General features: G+C 40.4%; 1 protein-coding gene across 13 annotated transcripts in view; it reads left to right on the top strand.

The window, feature by feature from the left end:
* PIKFYVE (phosphoinositide kinase, FYVE-type zinc finger containing) overlaps window positions 1–19,569 on the top strand; it is a 201,996-nt gene that overhangs the window by 82,448 nt on the left and 99,979 nt on the right. For 11 of the 13 annotated variants that reach the window (XM_065930680.1, XM_065930681.1, XM_065930683.1 and 8 more), the window contains one exon: window positions 7,236–7,360. In XM_065930680.1, coding sequence (XP_065786752.1) covers window positions 7,236–7,360 — 125 coding nt within the window. Of the gene's footprint in view, window positions 1–582; window positions 3,652–7,235; window positions 7,361–19,569 lie in introns of those variants that run through there. The other 2 variants (XR_010662429.1, XM_065930692.1) reach the window with 2 other exon arrangements.

Here is a 19,569-nt window from a genome sequence, read left to right as displayed (position 1 = left end):
TGAGAATAGATGATAGTATACCAGGAAGAGAATTTTTTAATTAGTTCAGTATGCAAAAATATGCCTTGAACCACCTCCAGCTGGGTGTGACCCTATCCACAGATACACGTTAAATCCTGGACAGGGCGTGCTCCAGGGAGATAGAAACCCTAAACCAGACTCCTGATGGTGCCACCATCTTTGCCTTTTAGCTTCTCATCCTGAAAGTACTGTTGATTACCAAGATTGTTCAAGAATGTTAGGATATAACTAATCGCTCTTTCGTGTATTGGCAGCAGAACTTGGTAGGTGCTTCTAGATTTTTCCACATAGAATTTGATGGCCATTTCTGCTGCTAACTTGCTGCTTTATCAGAAAAAAACCATCTATCTGGCAGCTCCATTCCCCCACACTCTTTGATGGTCACCATTCTCTCCAGCAACAACACTTGAAGGGCCAAATGGCGGCACGGTATCTCTAAAGTACTTACTGTTTAGAGTGGCGCAGGTCAAGTTACTGCCGGATGTGCACATCTCTAGAATCTTTCTAGAAGTGATTCCTTTAGTCGCATCTGTTTTGACTAGTCTCATCTCTATTGCACAGGGTTCCTGGTGTTTCTTCTCTGTGTTCATCTCCAAATGCCCAGAGGTGGAAATTACAAGGATTAACCTTACTTCCAGAGGATTGCTTTTTCCTTCTGTCCACTGGGGTGTGTGTGCGTGCTCAGTCGTGTCCAACTTTGTGACCCCATGGACTGAAGCCCGCCAGGTTCCTCTGCCCAAGGAATTTTCCAGGCAAAAATACTGGAGTGGGTTGTCATTTCCTTCTTCAGGGGACCTTGCCAACCCAGGGATCGAACCTGCATCGCCTGCATTGGCAGGTGAATTCTTTACCACTAGCACCTGGGAAGCCCTCTGTCCATTGGACGTGAATATAATTATTGGTGACCCTGAAGAAACTGGGTGAGATGACTGAGAAATCCAAGCTGTTTGGTTTTGATGGAAGGTGGACACTCACTGCCTTCATCCAAGCTGGGAAGCTGCTGTTGGGAATGCTCAGGCTAGCTGCTACAGGAATGGGACTTCAGTCTGCTACTTCGCATCAGTGTAGCGTGTGCTATTCTCTATACTATATTAGCAACACTTTATCATGTATCCTGGTGGTAACACGCCACCAAATGAATAGAGGATTTCCCTAGAATCAATCAACTGATGGCTATTTGCTTCATGTTATTTTGGTTTCCAAGTCTTGTTTGATTTTGCAATTTTCCCAAATTGCTCTGTGTGCATTTGTGTGTGTATGCAGGTTCACTGGGAAAATTATCAACAGCTGGGTGATTCTAAAACACTTTCTCTTTTGTTGTTGCTTTGCTTTCAACCAAGTTTAGTTAACCAGAGAAAACCTACGTTGTGTATATTGTTGTTTAGTCTCTTAAGTCACGTCTGACTCTTTGCAACCCCATGGACTGTAGCCTGCCAGGCTCCTCTGTCCCATGAGAGTTTTCAGACAAGAATACTGGAATACAAGGAATACATTTCCTTTTCCAGGGGATCTTCCCGACCCAGGGATCAAACCCACGTCTCCTGCATTGGCAGGCGGATTCTTTACCACTGAGCCTCCAGGGAAGCCATAATAGAAACTATTTTTTTAGTATATTAACTCATGAAGCAATATGTGAATAAACTGATGATTTAAAAATTTTTATGCTTAAATAAGCATAAATGAGTTTTGCAAGTTTTAATTTTGGCACTGATATTTGCTCTAATACTTGCTAATTTGAAAAACTGCAAACTAAAAGTTGTTGTTCCAGAACACCATGTACATGTGTGTGAATGAAGAGTTTTATTGTTTTCAGGGCAGCAACAAAATACCATTTTTGGAATAAGGTGAACCCGGAATCCATGAACATGTTAGGTTTACAGTTCATGTGACATTTCATGGCTCCTCAGAGTACTCAGTATTACTGTATCATCTATTTACATTTATATAATATTTTAGGTCCATGTGTGAACTAGTTGAATTCTGTTCTCAATTCCTCTGTATTCCTGTCAGCCTCATCCTGAAAGGAAGAGTGTCTTCTCCTCTCTAAGATAATCTCCTCCCTCCTCTTCTATTGTTTTCAAATTAATTTTTGCTGAAGCACAGTTGTGTCAGTTCCTGCTGGGCAGCAGAATGAATGAGTCCTACCTGTACGCATGGCCCCTCCCTTTTGGGCTTCCTTCCTGTTCAGGCCCCCACAGTGCATGAAGCAGGGTTCCCGGTGCTATACAGGATGTTCTTGTTGGTCATCTGCTTCTATGGGTCAGCGGTGTATATGTGTCAATGCCAGTCTTCCAATTCCGCTCACTCTCTCCTCTCTTATTCTTGATCCTTTACTCTCCTGTCTCCTGCTGAATCTTTCTCCAAAAGTAGCCTTTATTTTTCCTGTACCTTTAACTTCTGTTGTATTTACTCTTTCCTTTCAATGTGCTCGTTTGTTGAAGTTCCAGTCACACAGTCTTCTCTCTCAACCTTCCCTAGTGCCATGATCCTCTCCTTTTTCTTCCTTCTGTTACGGAATTTGAGAAGGCACATGCTGCATTCATTGTTCCCTCATCCTAACCTCACCTCATCCTCTACAGTCTACTTTCTGTACCCGCTGATCGCTTCTTTGAAGGTTACTTTTGATTTAGCATGCTTTTGAAATCAAATGGCTTAACTACATGTTGATTACTATTTAGAACTGAAAAGACATGTAATTTTTAATGAAATCCAGGCAATACCTTCACTCATTGAATCAACAAACATATCTGAAACTAGGTCTTTACTAGGTCCTGCTGCTGCAGGAAGGACATTATTCCCAGCCTCAAGGAGCTTACAGCTCAGTGGTGGGAATGGATTAGAAAACAGCCATAAGATGTGAATGTGTTGTCACTTGTGTTAGTCACTCAGTTGTGTCCAACTCTTTGCGACGCTATGGACTGTAGCCAACAGGCTTCTCTGTCCATAGGATTCTCCAGGCAAGAATACTGGAGTGGGTTGCCATGCCCTCCTCCAGGGGCTCTTCCCAACTAAGGGATCACATCCACTTCTCTTAGGTCTCCTGCACTGGCAGGCAGGTTCTTTATCACCAGTACCACCTGGGAAACCCAAGATATGAAAAAAGACTGTTAACATCCATTTTGTTGATAGAGGTAAACATTCTCTGATTGAAAATGTTTATTCAATTACCATCATGACCACTTTGCTGATTGGAAGAATGTGGTTTAAGTGAATTTAGAAAGATTTGTTTTTCACTTTTTTAATTTTAGAGAATTAGTTAAAAAAATCTTTTATTCATTTTCAAGATGTAACCTTGATGCAGTCTTCTTTGTAAAGTGATATATCCCTGCTGTGATAATCAAGAAAGTTTAAATAAAGCACCTAATTTTAAAGCATTTCACATTTAACATGCTGAATAGCTGAGGGAGGGAGTTTCTCTAAGTTAAGGCAGAAGGAGAACTCAAAACTCCTGTGAGACAATTACATGAAATTCCACCTAAAAACAGATTATTAATAGTTTGAAACTTCCCTAGGAAGTTTCTTGCTAGGAAGGTGGGCTTCTTTTGTGGCTCAGCTGGTAAAGAATCCGCCTGCAATACAGAAACCTGGGTTCAAACCCTGGGTTGGGAAGATTCCCCTGGAGAAGGGAAAGTTTACCCACTCCAGTATTCTGACCTGGAGAATTCCATGGACTGTACAGTCGATGGGGTCGCACAGAGTCGGACATGACCAGAGCGACTTTCACTTTCTTTCCCTAGGAAGGTAGAGACTTCTTACTTTTGTGTCCTCCATAACAGTTCTTTGCATAACTGAACTATGAGACAAGGCCATGGCACTCTAGGGACAAACTGCTACTACTTTTAGCCGTAGTTGAAGAAATTGAAGAAGTTTCTTGTCATCTGACTTGATTTTCATGACTCTTACTGATTGATCCAGTTTTTCTCTGTGCCCAAAGCAACTTTCCACATAGGTGAGAAACAGAGCCCATTAGCCAATGAGGTAATCTGGCTCGAGGACTCAGTCTAATAGGACCCGGCTCCATGTTGGATGGTGCCGAGTGTGTGTGTGTGTGTGTGTGCGCTGAGACAACAGAGGGAGAAACCGAGAGGGAAGCTGAATCCTGAGCATGGTTTAGAAGCTAGGACTCTGTGTGTGTGTGCGTGTGTGTGTGTTTTCCAGGTCTCTGTGAAGCCCAATAGTGTTTAGGGCTTCTTTCCTCCACATATATAACAAATGCTCATCTAGTGACCTGGAGGTAGCCCACTCCATACAGAGCCTGGGAGAGTCTAGCAGGATATTTAGGTGTAAAAGGAATTATTAATGTCGCCATTGCCATATCACACATTGTAACAGCGTGCTAAATTCACCATGTTGTTTTATGTTTTTTAGTCAGTAATGCTTGCATTTTTGCCAAAATAATACACCATTACGTGATGTTTCTTGAAATGCTATGCTATTTAATGTAAATAAGCACTCTAAAAAAGTATTACAAAGAAAACCAACCAGGTAAGCCTGGGAAGAAATGTTATTATCCTTATTATTTTAGACAAGTTTGTTCTTAAATCCAAACACCTGCTGTTGCACTTTAACATAGTTTGTACATACAAATAAAATTAGAACTGGCAAATATGTGATTTTCATCAGATAGGCTTTGTTCAATTGGAGACTAAATATTATTGTAAAACTTGTCCTTGTTTGAAGTTGAAATTTCGTGTCGCCACAAGAATTGACCAGCAGAAGCTCATTTACAATGACTCGCAGGGTTTTAGCTATTATTTTTGGACTTGCTCCCCAGCCCACACAGGCAATTAAGGAAGAATAAGAAAAAGAAAACACTCATCTGAATCATCTATTAAAATCTAGGTTCCACTCAGTAACATAGGTTTTATTTCTTGATTCATATTTAGCAGATGCCTTGGTCATATTCATATATGAGCTCTTTTCTCTGTGGTAACCAGTCCCACTTCCATCTTTCTCTATTATGTGCTCCCATTTCCACCCTTTTAATGAAAAATGCCTCTTTTAAGTATCTTAAGGGACATTTGATAGATGATTGCCTTTACCACCGCATACCTCCCCCTTTCCTCGGGAACTTGAGAACTCGTGTCTCTATCTTTTTTTAATAGACTCTGTGTACACATGAAACCAGGAATTGAGATTAAAATGAGGGAGAAGCTCAGTTATTCAGGCATGTTTTATCTCATAGGCAGAGCTGGTATCCTTCCTCAGTGCCTGAGGCTGACTTGGGCTCTTAACAGAATTCAGATCTATTTTTGTTTATTAAGCTATCAAGCCAACTCAGTGGCCATGCCATTCAAGAGTTCCCAGGAGGCACTGAATTCACAGGGCATCTGACAATGTGGGTGTTTTCCTAGTTCGCGCTACTCTGTGGATTTAAAAGCATTTAGCAAATATTTTTATTTGATTAACCCAGAACTTTCATACAAATAAATATTATAATGAGTAAAAAATTATAAATATACATGCTGAAAATATAATGACCTCTCATAAAAGCGCAAGAATTTCATGAAGACATGGAAAAATACAGGAAGAAAGTAGTCTACTTATTTAAGGACTGTCAATTCACCAGCAAGCATTTATTGCTAAATTAAGATTGTGGAAGTTCTATACAGAGGCTGATCTATGATTCTATAAATTTTGGTAGTTTTTCTTCACTTGTGTTCTTTTTTTGACTCTTTTTGTTGGCAAATCTTCACTTACTAAAAATAATGATTAACGTATAAATAAGACACTTTATTACAGTGAAGTTATTTCTGTTTCAATAAAATTCAGTAATAGCTACTTCCTCTCAAACCAGAGTAATGCCAGCAGTACATTACAGAGATACCTGTTCTCAGCTATGCTCTTTGGATTCTAATCAGTTGTTATCACAGAGGAGGTAAGAAGTTTCTTTGGTGCAATCATGATTTTTATTCTGATTTACTGTCAGCCCTCTCAAACACTGTGTGGTTCTATTTTAAATTAGATGTAAAATTCTGGACTATTTATATTAATCAAAGTGTATAATTGCTTTGTTTTTTCCCCTGGAAAGCAACTTTATATTCATTTCCAATTTATTTTTAAGCATAATATTATAGATTTGTAGAACCTAGCTTTAGTAATTTTTTTATTCTCTAATCAGAGAGACATTTTCTTTTTTTTCTTTCCAATAAGATGGGCAATGATTTATTTGAAATGGCCAAAAATAACATTTTACAGAAAAGGAACCGTAATATTACACAATCAAGTGTAGCTACAAAATCTTAAGACATTCAGGCAATGCTTTATTTAGATCACCAAAAACAGGTTTTATAGAAAAAGAAGTATAACAAGCAAATGTATAGCTGCAAATTTTCTTTTGCCAGCAATATCAATTCCCTCTAAAATATTTGGGGACTACTTTGCAGTTTCCAAACAAAACTAAAAATCTGTGGGACAGAGTTGCTCAGCCACATCACAAGAATGAAAACAGTTTGCCAAATGATTTTGTTTAATGCTAACAACCAAAAGACATGGTCACTGCTAACAAGTACCTTTGTCTATTGAAACAGCCCAACCTAAGCACATATTTATGAACAATTCATTTTGAACATAGCTGCTGTTTTCCTGCCATCATAGATCACATGTATGGTGGCAAGGGTTAGATGTTGGAGGCCATCCAGGCACCGAGGAGGTAATCCTTAACAGAAATAACTCCAGTAGCTCAAACAAATGGACTGCCTCTGCCAGAGCCCCCACGGTGTCACATTTGCTTTCTGTGTAAAGAAGGTCCACTGACTCCCTAGTTCTTTACTGGAAACCAAGAGATAGATAAAGAAGCTGTTCTTCTAGGACCATCAAATCGCCCTGGGGTTCTTCGTGCTGTAGTGCGCTTCACAGGCAGCAACATAGGCAGACTCTGGGAAGAAGTCGTCATGGTACTCGGCTAAAAACCTCAGAAAGAGATCAAAGTGCTTCAGTAAAGCCTTCAGGTTCTTCTCAGAAAAGGACATCTTTCCAAGGATTTCAGGAAGTTTCACAAACAAACGCAGCAAATGTTGCGCCCCATAAATGTAAGAGGGTGGAGGTGGTTGGTCACCTGGAGGATAACTCCCAGGTACAAGTTTCCAGGAGAGGACCTCATTTATTTCTTTGGTTCTGCCTTCGAAGCCAGCAAACACCGCACACCCTTCCTTGCTAGGGGTCAGAGGAACAGGCAAGGATGATCTGCTATGAACAGATGTCTTCTTTTCCAGGTACAAGAACAGCTTGGGCATGCCGGCGGACATGTCCTGCTGCCGGCGCTGGGGTTGAGGCGAGGCGCTGCCCTCGGACAGCCTGTCGCAATTGGCAGAGTGGCGCGTGGACCGCCTCAGAGACTGTAAGGCTTCTGGCCCGGCTTTGCGCCTTTTGGGGGTGGTTGGTTCGTCTGAGGTTGACTGACTCTCTGTGGACTGTGGTGTGGATGGATTCAATAAAGGTGAGCTTGGAGAGAGCTCCTCCTGGTTCCTATTAGTGTTTGTGGGGCTTTCCGTAATCGGAAGAAAAAATTTGGACGAAGTCACCTTTTTATACTGAACTTGTTCATATGGATAGAGCAAAACCAATGGGAGAGTGTAATCAAAAGTTAGTCTTAATCCATCCACCATCTCCTTACAAAGGTCAATGTTCTTTTCTGCTGGGATATCATGCACATTCATGTTGGCGTGTGGCATAGCATGATGGTGATGAGGCCTCTCATTGGCTGAAAAGGCTGCATTGATAGCAAAATGCTTCACGTACGATTCCAAAATAGTTATGATGTTGGTCTCACATGGAACTTTGACTAACCGTTTCCTCCTGTTGATATAGTAACAATCATCCTCAAGCTTCGTCTTCAGAACTTCAGGGATTTCTATAGTTACTGTTCTTTCTTCCATTTCCTTTTTTGGCGTGCAGCCCTGGTTCTTCCTTCACTTCAGACTTTTCTTCAATATCTTTTCCTTCACTTATTTCTCCGTCCTTTTCTTCACTGTCAGAGGAACTGCTTATTGAGTTTTCACCTTTCTTGTCAGCAGGGAGGCTTTTTAAGACAGAGTCCACCCCAGGCAACCTGGCGCGCTTCCTCTTTCTTCCTGTGCTTCTCAGGCGAGCTACAGCCGTTTTGGCCAATTTCCGCTGTGGTCTCCGATTTTCATCGGCGTCACGAAGGACATGATCCTCAGCTGCTCATCTATCCCAACTTCTGTTCCAGCCATTAAAGTGGATCAGATATTCTGGGATCTTTCTGCCCTTTTCGTCTTTCCCAACAAAAACATCGACAATCTTGGCATCGCAGAGCACTCGCGCCTCGGTGGGGTCAGGCTCGAGGTGGGGTCAGGCTCGAGGTGGGGTCAGGCTCGAAGCGCAGCGCTTTCTACCCTGAGTGGAAGAGAGGAAGCGGTCGCTCGCGCTCGCTTGCTCTTGGCGGCGGAGGGCGCGGCCCCGCGGTGGGCGGGGCGTGCGCGGTGGGCGGGGCGTGCGCGGTGGGGGGGGGGGGTCCAGTGAGACGTTTTCTAATGTTTATCTACAGAATAGAAAAGTTACCAAATGTCAGTTTGACAGACTTATAATTCTGTGCTGCTAAACAAATTGGAAATGAATGTAAAATTGTTTTCCAGGAAAAAAAAAAAAGTCTTGTTAACAACAACAACAAAATTCTTGTGTAACTCGTGACATCTAACCAGATGGGCATGTTTCATTCATTCAGAAACCGGTCTTGAGATAAGAATTTGGTTTTCATAAAGGCTCTAGTAAAATGTTTTAGTAATAATCACACAGCCTCCATATTTATGAAGTCAACACCATAGGCAATTGATTTGGTGTATTAAAATGAAAGTATTTTAATAAAACAAACACACGAATGATATTGTTAAAGTCACTGTTAAATATTTACAAAAATACAGTTTTCACAATAATGAATAATTATTTTTTAAAAGATGTTTCAATTTTTACCTTCCTAAGCTAAACTTGGGATAACATAAATATTTCTTTTTTTTTTCCTTTTTTTTTTCCAAGAGATGCCATGATATAATGAAATGCCAGGTTTGGTGGGGAAGAGGGGATATAACACAGAATGTTAATTTCAGCTCCCACAACTTATTAGCTCTGTGACTCTGGGCAAGTCACTTACCCTACATACAGCCTTGTAAGGTTACTTGTTTATAAAACTGGGGTGATAACAGCTATCTTATTAACTAAATACATAGATGTGGAATTGCTAGGTCTTATGATAAGCATATGTTTAAGATGATAAGAAATGGCTAAATTGTTTTCCAAAATGGTTTTTACTGTACCTAATTTTTAAAGGAAGAAAAGACTGCCTCTTTGAATTCTATATATCCACGAGCTTAGAGAATCAAATAACTTTCCCATCAGTGCAGGAACTGTCCGGGTACTGCACGGAGAGATGAATGGAGCAGGGACACAGTAAACCTGCCTTGGAAAATTGCCTATTCCATCTCACTGCTGAGTCTGATCTCCTGTGCCCCTCACAAACACAGGCTTCTTCAGGCTTTAGGCCCTTTTCTGCTCTAGTTATAGAACCATAGATAGAAGCAGGAAGAGCTTAAGCTATTTCAAGGACATTTTGATATTACTCTGTACTTACGGATCTCTGGTTGACCATACAGGTCACCCAGCTGCCAACTCAATGTGGAGTTTATGAGTTCAGTATTGATCAGTGCATACCGTTACTCTCTGAGGTTCATTTTGTGCTGTTAGTGGCCCCTGGGTCATAAAGTTGAGCCTTCAGCATTGATTCCATTCCAAGTTCCTTGCTCTGCCTTCCCATTAATATCCCCTTGGGAGATCTGAGGCTCCTCTTATCATTATTATTAGTCTAGTCTGCCTAAAAACTGTACCTGAGCACTAACGTTCACTCTTCCTGTTTCACCCTAATGGGCAGACCTTGGACTGACCCAAATCCTCAATTTCTGTGCCAAGACTTTCTACAGTCAAACTGTTATGTCCTCTAGAAATTCATCAGTGAGAAACTACCCCAAGGGAAGTAGTTAGAGGTTGTAAGGTGTTAAATATTTTTCTTTCTTTTTAAGTGTAATTCAAATATAAAGCACAGGCGATTTTCCTTTTATTATTTGTACTGAATATACCAGTTGACTCTTAAACTTTGGGCAGAAATTTTTTAAAGATCATGGATATGAAATAAGGGTGTATCAGTGTTGGTTCGAAACCTTAGGAGCTCCCTAGGTAAAATCTGAAACTGGCCCCTGGACGTGGAGGGTGAGAGACCAATGAGAGGCAGACCACTCCAATTTGGTAGGTGGACAGTTTAATTAGCAAAGGACCTTCCAAATGAAGCTTGACTTGGGTGGCCATAGGAAGTAATCTCTGCATTTGCCAGCTAGTATCTTAAAAGTTGATATAGAGAGACTTCCCTGGTTGTCCAGTGGTTAAGACTCCATGCTTCCAGTGCAGGGAGCATGGGTTCCATCCCTGGTCAAAGAACTAAGATCCCACGTGCTGTAGGGTGTGACCAAAAATTTTTAAAAATTAAAAAAATATATAGAGGCCTTAGTTGGGTTCAATGTCCAGATGATCTCAACAGTCCATTGATCTCTCAAAGTTGTGTCCTTGAAAATGGCTCTAGCTATGGAAACGATGGGCAGAATGTACATTTCAAGGCCTGGGAGGGGGTAGGGGGCTTCTGATTGTCCAGATACTGTTTATGTGTCAAGTGGTAGTCATGTCCTCTTGATGACTTCTTCCAACAGTCCGGTACCTCTGCTCAACTGCTTCCACTAGCTACAAAGCAGATATTTACAAGGGGAGTGGTGTATATGCCAAGGAGAAATAATAACATTGTCATGGACCCCAAAGCACTTTAGAAGATGAAAGGAATTCCTGAAATTTCCTGGTAGAATTGTATAAATGTTGAAATAAGATTCTTGTGAAACTCATACAACATTCAATGACAACTCTAAGGATACTCTAAAGCTGGATTTTTTCTAGCCATATTGTGCAGCATAGAAAAATGTGGTTGTTTTTAGCCTCTTTATCTAAATTTCTTCTGACCTATAAACGATCCCAGGAAAACAATATAGAAATGTAGCATTCGATTGAAGTAATAAATGAGGAACATCAGTTGCTAAGAGCTGGACATAAAGTTTGGAGGTGAGGGATGGTGGTAACAACCCACAAGGAAAGGGGTTTACTATAATTTCCTGCTGAGACTTGGGGAATTATCCCTGACAGTACTCCCAGAACATAAGTAAAAACCTTTGCTTTAAAATATTAGATAAATTGTATTTGTACTTGTCATTCTCCAAGTTACAACTGTTACCTGATAGTGACAATAATACTTTTGTTTAGTGCCTTTCTTTAAAAAACAGAGAAATGATCTGTTCCATGAAACTGCATCCTTTAATTGTACACATTATTTTTTGAATGGCCTGTTAAGTAAAGGACATGAGCAGGTCATTTAAAAAACAAGCAGTAAAAGTGGTTAATAAACATGTTAAAAAGGTTCCCTCATTAATATTCAAAGAGATGCAAGTTAAAATAATGGAATACAATTTTGCCTCTCAAATGAGTACTTTTAAAATTATTGCTTAAATTTTATGGATAGGGTTGCAAATCACATTTCTGGAGGGCAATCGATGCATATAAGAAACTATAAAACTATTTAAAAATATTCTTATGTTCTGCGGAAGCATTTCCACTTGGAGGCTTTGCTACATTAATGCTCTGCGATCACTGGAAGCAACCCTGATGAAGTCTACAGGTATCACAGAGTATAAAGACTGGGAAACACTGCAATTCTCTCCTGGGCTGTAGTCTTTTTGGCAGTGGTTCATTTTCTGTCAGCCACATATCAATCAATCTCCTAGATCAGATTTATTTGTAGGATTCTGGATTTGAAAGGGAATCTGGCTTTCTGCCTTTATGTGACTTCTCCCAACTTCATAGTAAAAGATTGATGACCCAGAAGATTAAGAAACAAATGTGACAGATAACTTGAAAGTGAAAGTCGCTCAGTTTTGTCCAACTCTGTGTGACCCCATGGATGTACAGTCCATGGAAATCTCCAGGCCAGAATACTGAAGTGGGTAGCCTTTCCCTTCTCCAGGGGATCTTCCCAACCCAGGGATCAAACCCAAGTCTCCTGGCAGTCTACAGTCCATGGGATCACAGAGTCATCTATGACTGAGCGACTCACAATTTCACTTTTCACTTTCATATCCAGATGATACAGATGGTTGTAGATGCAGTATTTACATAGATACAGACAGATATATAATTACATCTACATTTCATATACATCTGGACTGTATCTAAATAAATACATTATTGAGTTGTGAAGCTTAAATTGATGCTTATGAAACGCTTAGCACTTGGCACACTGCCATCAGTCAATTCTAATTAGTGCAAGAAAGTCAAAGAGGACAGGTAGAGAGTCACACAAAAAGAGAAACCGCTAATAAGTATAATAATGTATTTGTACAGTGTTTTAGTTCAGGCTGCTTTAACAAAATACCATAGGCTGGGACATTTGTTTCTTGCAGTTCTGGTGGCTGGGAAGTTGGGAAGATGGTTGTTATTCAGTTGCTCAGTCGTGTCTGACTCTTCACAACCCCATGGACTGCAGCATGCCAGGCCTCCCTGTCCTCCATTATCTCCCAGAGTTCACTCAAGGTCATGTCCATTGAGTCTGTGATGCCATCCAACCATCTTGTCCTCTGTCGCCCTCTTCTCTTTTTGCCTTCAATCTTTCCCAGCATCAGGGTCTTTCCAATGAGTCGGCTCTTTGCATCAGGTGGCCAAAGTTTTGAGGTTTCAACTTCAGCATCAGTCCTTCCAGTGAGTATTCAGGGTTGATTTCCTTTAGGATTGACTGGTTTGATCTCCTTGCTGTCCAAGGGACTCTCTAACACCACAGTTCAAACGCATCAATTCTTTGGCACTTAGCCTTTTTTATGGTCAAGCTCTTGCATCCAGACATGACTACTGGAAAAACCATAATTCTGACTATTTAGATCTTTGTTGGCAAAGTGATATCTTTGCTTTTTAATATGCTGTTTAGGTTTGTCATAGCTTCCTTCCAAGAAACAAGCATCTTCTAATTTCATGGCTGCAGTCACCATCCACAGTGATTTTGGAGCCCCCCAAAAGAAAATCTGTCACTGCTTCTACTTTTTCCCCTTCTATTTGCCATGAAGTGATGGGACTGGATGCCATGATCTTAGTTTTTTTAATGTTGAATTTTAAGCCAGTTTTTCACTCTCCTCTTTCACCCTTATCAAGAGGCTCTTTAGTTCCTCTTTGCTTTCTGCCATAAGGGTGGTGTCGTCTGCACATCTAGGGTGCTGGCAAATTTTGTTGCTAGTGAAGGCCCTCTTTCTGGTTGGCAGACAGCCACCTTCTAGCAGTATCCTAACATGGCACAAAGAGAGCTCAGCTCCTTGTGACTCTTCTTCTGAGCACTAACCCCATCAAGAGGGCTCTACTCTCCTCACCTAATGACCTCCCCCAAAACGCCACCTCTAAATACCATCACACTGGGGATTAGGGTTTCAGCATTTGAATTTTGAAGGATACACAAAATTCAGCCTAGAACGGGTAAGGGAAAATTTTCAAGAATTGATATTCTATTTAAGAGGTAATTAATAATTGATAAAAATTTTAAGTTAAAATGCTAATCCAACAGGCAGTTCCTGAATTACAACACTACACACCCTCCTGAAATCTCCCCCTGGTGCATTCTCTGTCCCTTCCTTTTCAATCAGTGGCACTCCTGATTCTGCTGCTCTGATTCCTGTAGGACAAATTCCTGGGGCTTCAGAAATGAAAAGCCACTTATTAATATTAGAATTTTATCTCCCATTAAAAGTGTGGCTCTGTCCTTTGCAGTTAGATCATTTTCCGTAATGAACATGACTGAGTCAGAATGACATTCAGGAGATTTTGCTTCCCTGGTGGTTCGCCTGGTAAAAAATCCGCCTGCAATGCAGGAGATCCAAGTTTGATTCCTGAGTCAGGAAGATCTGCTAGAGAAAGGATGCGGTACCCACTCCAGGGTTCTTGGGCTTTCCTGGTGGCTCAGAATCCACCTTCAGTGTGGGAGATCTGCTAAAAGAATCCACCTTCAGTGTAGGAAATCTGGATTTGATCCACTGGAGAAGGGATAGGCTACCCACTCCAGTATTTTTGGGCTTCCTTTGTGACTCAGTTGGTAAAGAATCTGCCTGCAATGTGGAAGACCTGGGTTTGATCCCTGGGCTGGGAAGATCCCCTAGAGAAGGGAAAGGCTACCCACTCCAGTATTCTGGCCTGGAGAATTGCATGGACAGAGGAGCCTGGCAGGCTACAGTTCATGGATATTGTAATCTTTTTACTTGACTATTCTCTGAAAGGGAGTGACCACATCTGTCTCAGTCACTCACTCCATCATTGCAACAAATCTCTGATATAGGTATCTTTTGCCTCTGCTTTTCTTTACAAAAAGCAAGAAACTGGTGCTTAAGGGTTAAGTAACTTATTCTAGGATCACAGATGTTCCTGGGAGTAACAGAACCTGGATTTGGGTGCAAGTCTCTCTGAAATCCCATTCATTAACTCCTTGAGGAAATAGACTACATAGTAGTAGATGACATCATAAACTCAAAAGCTTAAGACCAGTAGCACTGGTTCCAACACTACCAGAGCTAGAATTTCACACATACTTTCAGGAAGACCTCACCTCAGGTGACATTTCATACCATTGCTCAACACTGCCGTGAAATCTCTTTCTTCTGCTGTGTCCGCTCATAAATTCCATTCCATTGAGACTTGGGGTAAACTGTTAGGTCATATTTATCTCCCTATGTACATACTCTGTGTTGGCGTCTAGATTTTGTAACTCCTGAAATCCTCTGTCTTGGCATGAAATATGTTTATGGATTGTGTGGTTTGAAATACCATGTGGGAGTAACTGCTCTGGAATAAACAGAGTAGAATTAGTGAAATAAACATGATGAAGTAAAGTTTAGAAAGAAAACCATCAACAATGATGACCAAACATATTAGGATATGAAAGTGAAAGTGAAAGTTGCTCTGTCGTGTCCAACTCTTTGCAACCCCATGGAATGTATCTATGGGATTCTCTAGGCCAGAATATTAGAGTGGGTAGCCTTTCCCTTCTCCAGGGGATCTTCCCAACCCAGGGAGCAAACCCAGGTCTCCCGCACTGCAGGCAGATTTTTTACTAGCGGGAAGCCCAAGAATACTGGATTGAGCAGCTTATCACTTCTCCAGCAGATGTTCCTGACCCAGGAATCAAACCTGGGTCTCCAGTGTTGCAGGCTGATTCTTTACCAACTGAGCTATCAGGGAAGCCCTATTAGGATGTGAGACATACCAATTCAATGCCCAAATCCCTGAGGTTCTGCTGCTTTCAGTCTTTGGTTATTGTTCTCCTTATCTGAAGTCTGATACCTGGTAAGTACTCATGGATGTAAGCAGGGAATATCCTGTAGCTCAGATTCCTTGGAGCATAGCACACATAATAAAGCAACAGAAGAATATTTGAATATTAATGAATATGTTGGATTGAATAAAGCAACCCTAGCATCAACATCTTTGCCACCTTTATCTTAGAATCAATCAAAAGATGATTAATAATAAAAGGGCATTCATAATGTGAAGATACCTTAATTATATGATAATTTAAGCATCAGAAAGTATCACAGGGGCTTCCCTAGAGGTCCAGTGGTTAAGACTCCACGCTCCCATTGTTGGAGGCCAAGGTTCGATCCCTGAATAGGGAACTAAGATCCTGCATGCCACAACCACCCATGTGTGCTGCAACTAGCCGAGCCTGTGCTCTGTAAAGAAGACCCAGCACAGCCAACATAAATAAATAAGTACATAAATAAGTATTTTTACAAAGGATTACATAGTCAAGCTGTTGGGAAAGACTGAATTTCTAAAAACTTATTGTCTATCACTCTGATTGTTAGGAATATGCTATACTTTATAGAATAACACATTAAGAACAAGCATTTACTGGGGAAACACACCATTTACTAGGGAAAATCAGCAAATTGACTGTCTACATTCCTTGGTGCTTCTCCATCCATACACATTCATTAAAATTCTTCCTCCACTTTATTTTTAGCTCTTGGCAATTGTTCTGCTTAATTAACTCAATCAGTTGTGGATTACTGCCAGTTATATTTGCAGAAACCATGGCAGTTTATTAACTCTCTTAAATACCAAAAGATAACAGAAACACCAGAGAACCGATAATTAAACACATCTTTTAATTTCTAGCTTATAAAGAGGATTTAGCTCTTGTTAGCTTGCAGGTTGCTGTCTGTATGTAGCTCTGAAATAGCACCTTCCCGCCAGGTCTAGACTGTATGTGAACGCCAAGAGGAAGCTGTGAATAAATGGTTAAATTGACCCTGCTATTCCCTCTACCACAGTGGGGTCAAACATTGATGCTTTATTGAAAACTATCATTGAGTAAAGTTTTAAGATCTTTGGATCTTAAGTTTTTTTCCTGGTTTTTTAAAAGTTGCAGTATTCCCACAACCTAAAAGAGCATCTAGCACATAGGAGGTATTCAATAAATATTATTTAGATATTAAAGATAAGCAAGTTACTTTCAGTCCTGTTTTTGAGAGGGTACTCATACTTTTCTTGGTCTCCAAATGCCACACATCAGAACATATTCATTGGAAGTACTTATCATCCAGTGAATAATAACAGTAACAATACATGTGACTTATTACTAGAAAGAAATTTATCATTCAACCTAAAAATAAAATCAAGCAATAGAAAATTAATTTGGGTTTTTAAAAAAATATTCTTTAAGCCACAGCTATCATGGGAAAAAAAGAATTTACTACCCTAGGCATTTTGTTTGGAAATATTAGTTTCTTTTTTTCTCAGAATGAATTACTCTAAGTACCATCACAGATACGTCTTCATTATCAGTAATGAAATGGTGATGTTTCTTTTTTTTTTTTCCTAAACAGCTTCTTATTTATTGATAATAAGGGGCCTATCTGCACAGTGCTTGCAAATAGCAGCCTGAAATCTGTCCCCTCTTGTCATGTATAAACAAAACATAGAAATTATAAAAATAACTCAGAAGTGTTTTTAGCTTAAAATTCCATAGTTTCAAACATAAGTTCTTGGAAAACAGCTTTTGCTTGTACTGGTGCTATGTCAGGGAGTTAAATCCCAAAGTATTTTTAGTATACATACCATCTCCAAACCAGATTTGACATATTTTTTAGATTTATTTAGAATTTTATATTTATTTAGTATAATTTACAAAATTAGGCTTTGTCTTATATAATTTTTTCTGTATTTATTTTTAATTGAAGGATAATTGCTTTACACTGTTGTATTGGTTTCTGCCATATATCGACATGAATCAGCCATGGGTATACATTTGTCCCATCTCTCTTGAACCTCCCTCTCACTTCCCACCCCTTACCACCTAATATATGTAATTTATTTTATTTTTTCTCATTACTTATATATTTTATAAACACTGCTATTACTACTTTGTATGAAACAATGATGTTTCTTACTTTTCAGTATACAGGGTGCATGTCAGACAGTACTCCTTGGAATTCTCTTTAAGAATCTGTTGCCAGAATAGTCATGAAAGTCAAACACATGTTTTATGCAAGAAACGAAACTACAAACTCACTGTGGGTTTACAGCAATGATTGATTGAAAGTGTTTATTTTTCGTAGCAGCCTCTGTCAGTGCTTCGCCCATTTCTAGTTACCATGGTGATTTAGTGGATGAGTTAAATGTGTGTCATTAGACACAGAGTCTTAGATACAGAAAGAAGAAGACAGTCACACTCGGGTTCAGAAGGAAAAGCTTCTTTGTGTGTGTGTGTGTGTGTTCAGTCACGTCTGACTCTTTGCAACCCTGTAGACGGAGGTTCGCCAGGCTCCTCTGTCCATGGACTTTTCCAGGCAAGAATACTGGAATGGGTTGCCATTTCCTACTCTAGGGGACCTTCCTGGCCCAGGGATCAAAACTGCTTTTCTCCCACATCTCCTGCATTGGCAGGCTAATTCTTTACCCCTGAGCCACCTGGGAAGTCCTTCTTTAGGGACATTACATCTTTATTTAGGGAGTCTATATATTGGGTACATGGATGTGGTTTCGGAATGTGATTAGAACACTCCACTAACAATGTTTAAAGGACTTCTCTCTTTCCCAAGGTTGTTATATTACTCATTTATTTGCTATATTGACTCATACCTAGAACAATGTGTCTTAAATCAGAGAGGAGTTATCTCATTGACCTATTTCCTTGTGAACACAGCAGAGGCTTGAATCCTTAAATTAGACTCTTGAATTCTAACTCTTAACCAGCACCAAACTTGACTAATGATTCAAAAACTCAGGAAAACATCAGGCACAAATAAAATAGTCTTGGAAAAGTCTGATACCACTCAGCAGAGCTTCCAAAAATGTCCCGATTCTCCTGCAGTAGGATAAATTTTGATTTTAGATTAAACAGATGAGTTTCCTTATAAGCAATGTCTGCAGTCATTCCCTGATATCTCATTTGATAAAGAATCCGCCTACAATGCAGGAGACCCTGGTTCAATTCCTGGGTCAGGAAGATCTGCTGGAGAAGCGATAGGCTACCCGATCCAGTCTTCTTGGGCTTCCCTTGTGGCTCAGCTGGTAAAGAATCTTGTGTGCAATGCAGGAGACCTGGGTTTGATCCTTGGGTTGGGAAGATCCCCTGGAGAAGGGAAAGGCCACCCACTCCAGTTTGCTGGCCTGAAGAATTCCATGGACTGTGTAGTCCATGGGGTCACAAAGAGTCGGACTTAACTGAGTGACTTTCACTTTCACTTTCAATGTCTGCAGACACTGTTCAAACAAAGGGTATAGTTTTGGTTATGAAACTTTTCTTCTACACACCCTGTTGATTAACTGTTGTACAATCATTTCTCATTTTGTAGCAAACCAATCTCACCCATAAATCTGTAAATTTTAAGTTTATTTATAATAAACAGCACACATAGGGTTTCCCTGGTGGCTCAGATGGTAAAAGACGCAAGAGACCTGGGTTCGTTTCCCGGGTTGGGAAGATCCCTTGGAGGAAGGCATGGCAGCCCCCTCCAGTATTCTTGCCTGAGAAATTCCATGGACAAAGGAGCCTGGTGGGCTACAATCCATGGGATAGCAAAGAGTTGGACACAACTGAGCGAATAAGCATATACATAGTATTTGTCCTCCTAACAACATTTTATAGGTATAGATTTCTTGCCATTATCTTTCCATTCCTAGTAAATACCATTTGTGTGCTTACTGGGAAGTCTTGTCGTTATTGTGTGTGCCCCAACAGGCCTGGGAGGCTCTATCCCTGCACATCCCTTAAAAGGTCAGTCTTCAGGATTACCTTGACTGGCTCCTGGGAGATGAGCGCTGAATCCTGGCAATATTCTGCTAGATAAAGGTGTTGTATGTCTGAGGCCTTGCTGATTTGACCAGATAGTTTATGCTAATGAGGGGCTCTATGTTTGATTATCTTGTTTTTGTGGTAGGGGAGGCTGGAGTGCGTGAGATCAGTAAAAGCCCTGG

Source organism: Muntiacus reevesi, chromosome 3 (assembly GCF_963930625.1).
Source record: "Muntiacus reevesi chromosome 3, mMunRee1.1, whole genome shotgun sequence".
In the NCBI taxonomy this organism is placed as follows: Eukaryota; Metazoa; Chordata; class Mammalia; order Artiodactyla; family Cervidae; genus Muntiacus; species Muntiacus reevesi.
This window is presented reverse-complemented; position numbering and strand designations above follow the sequence as displayed.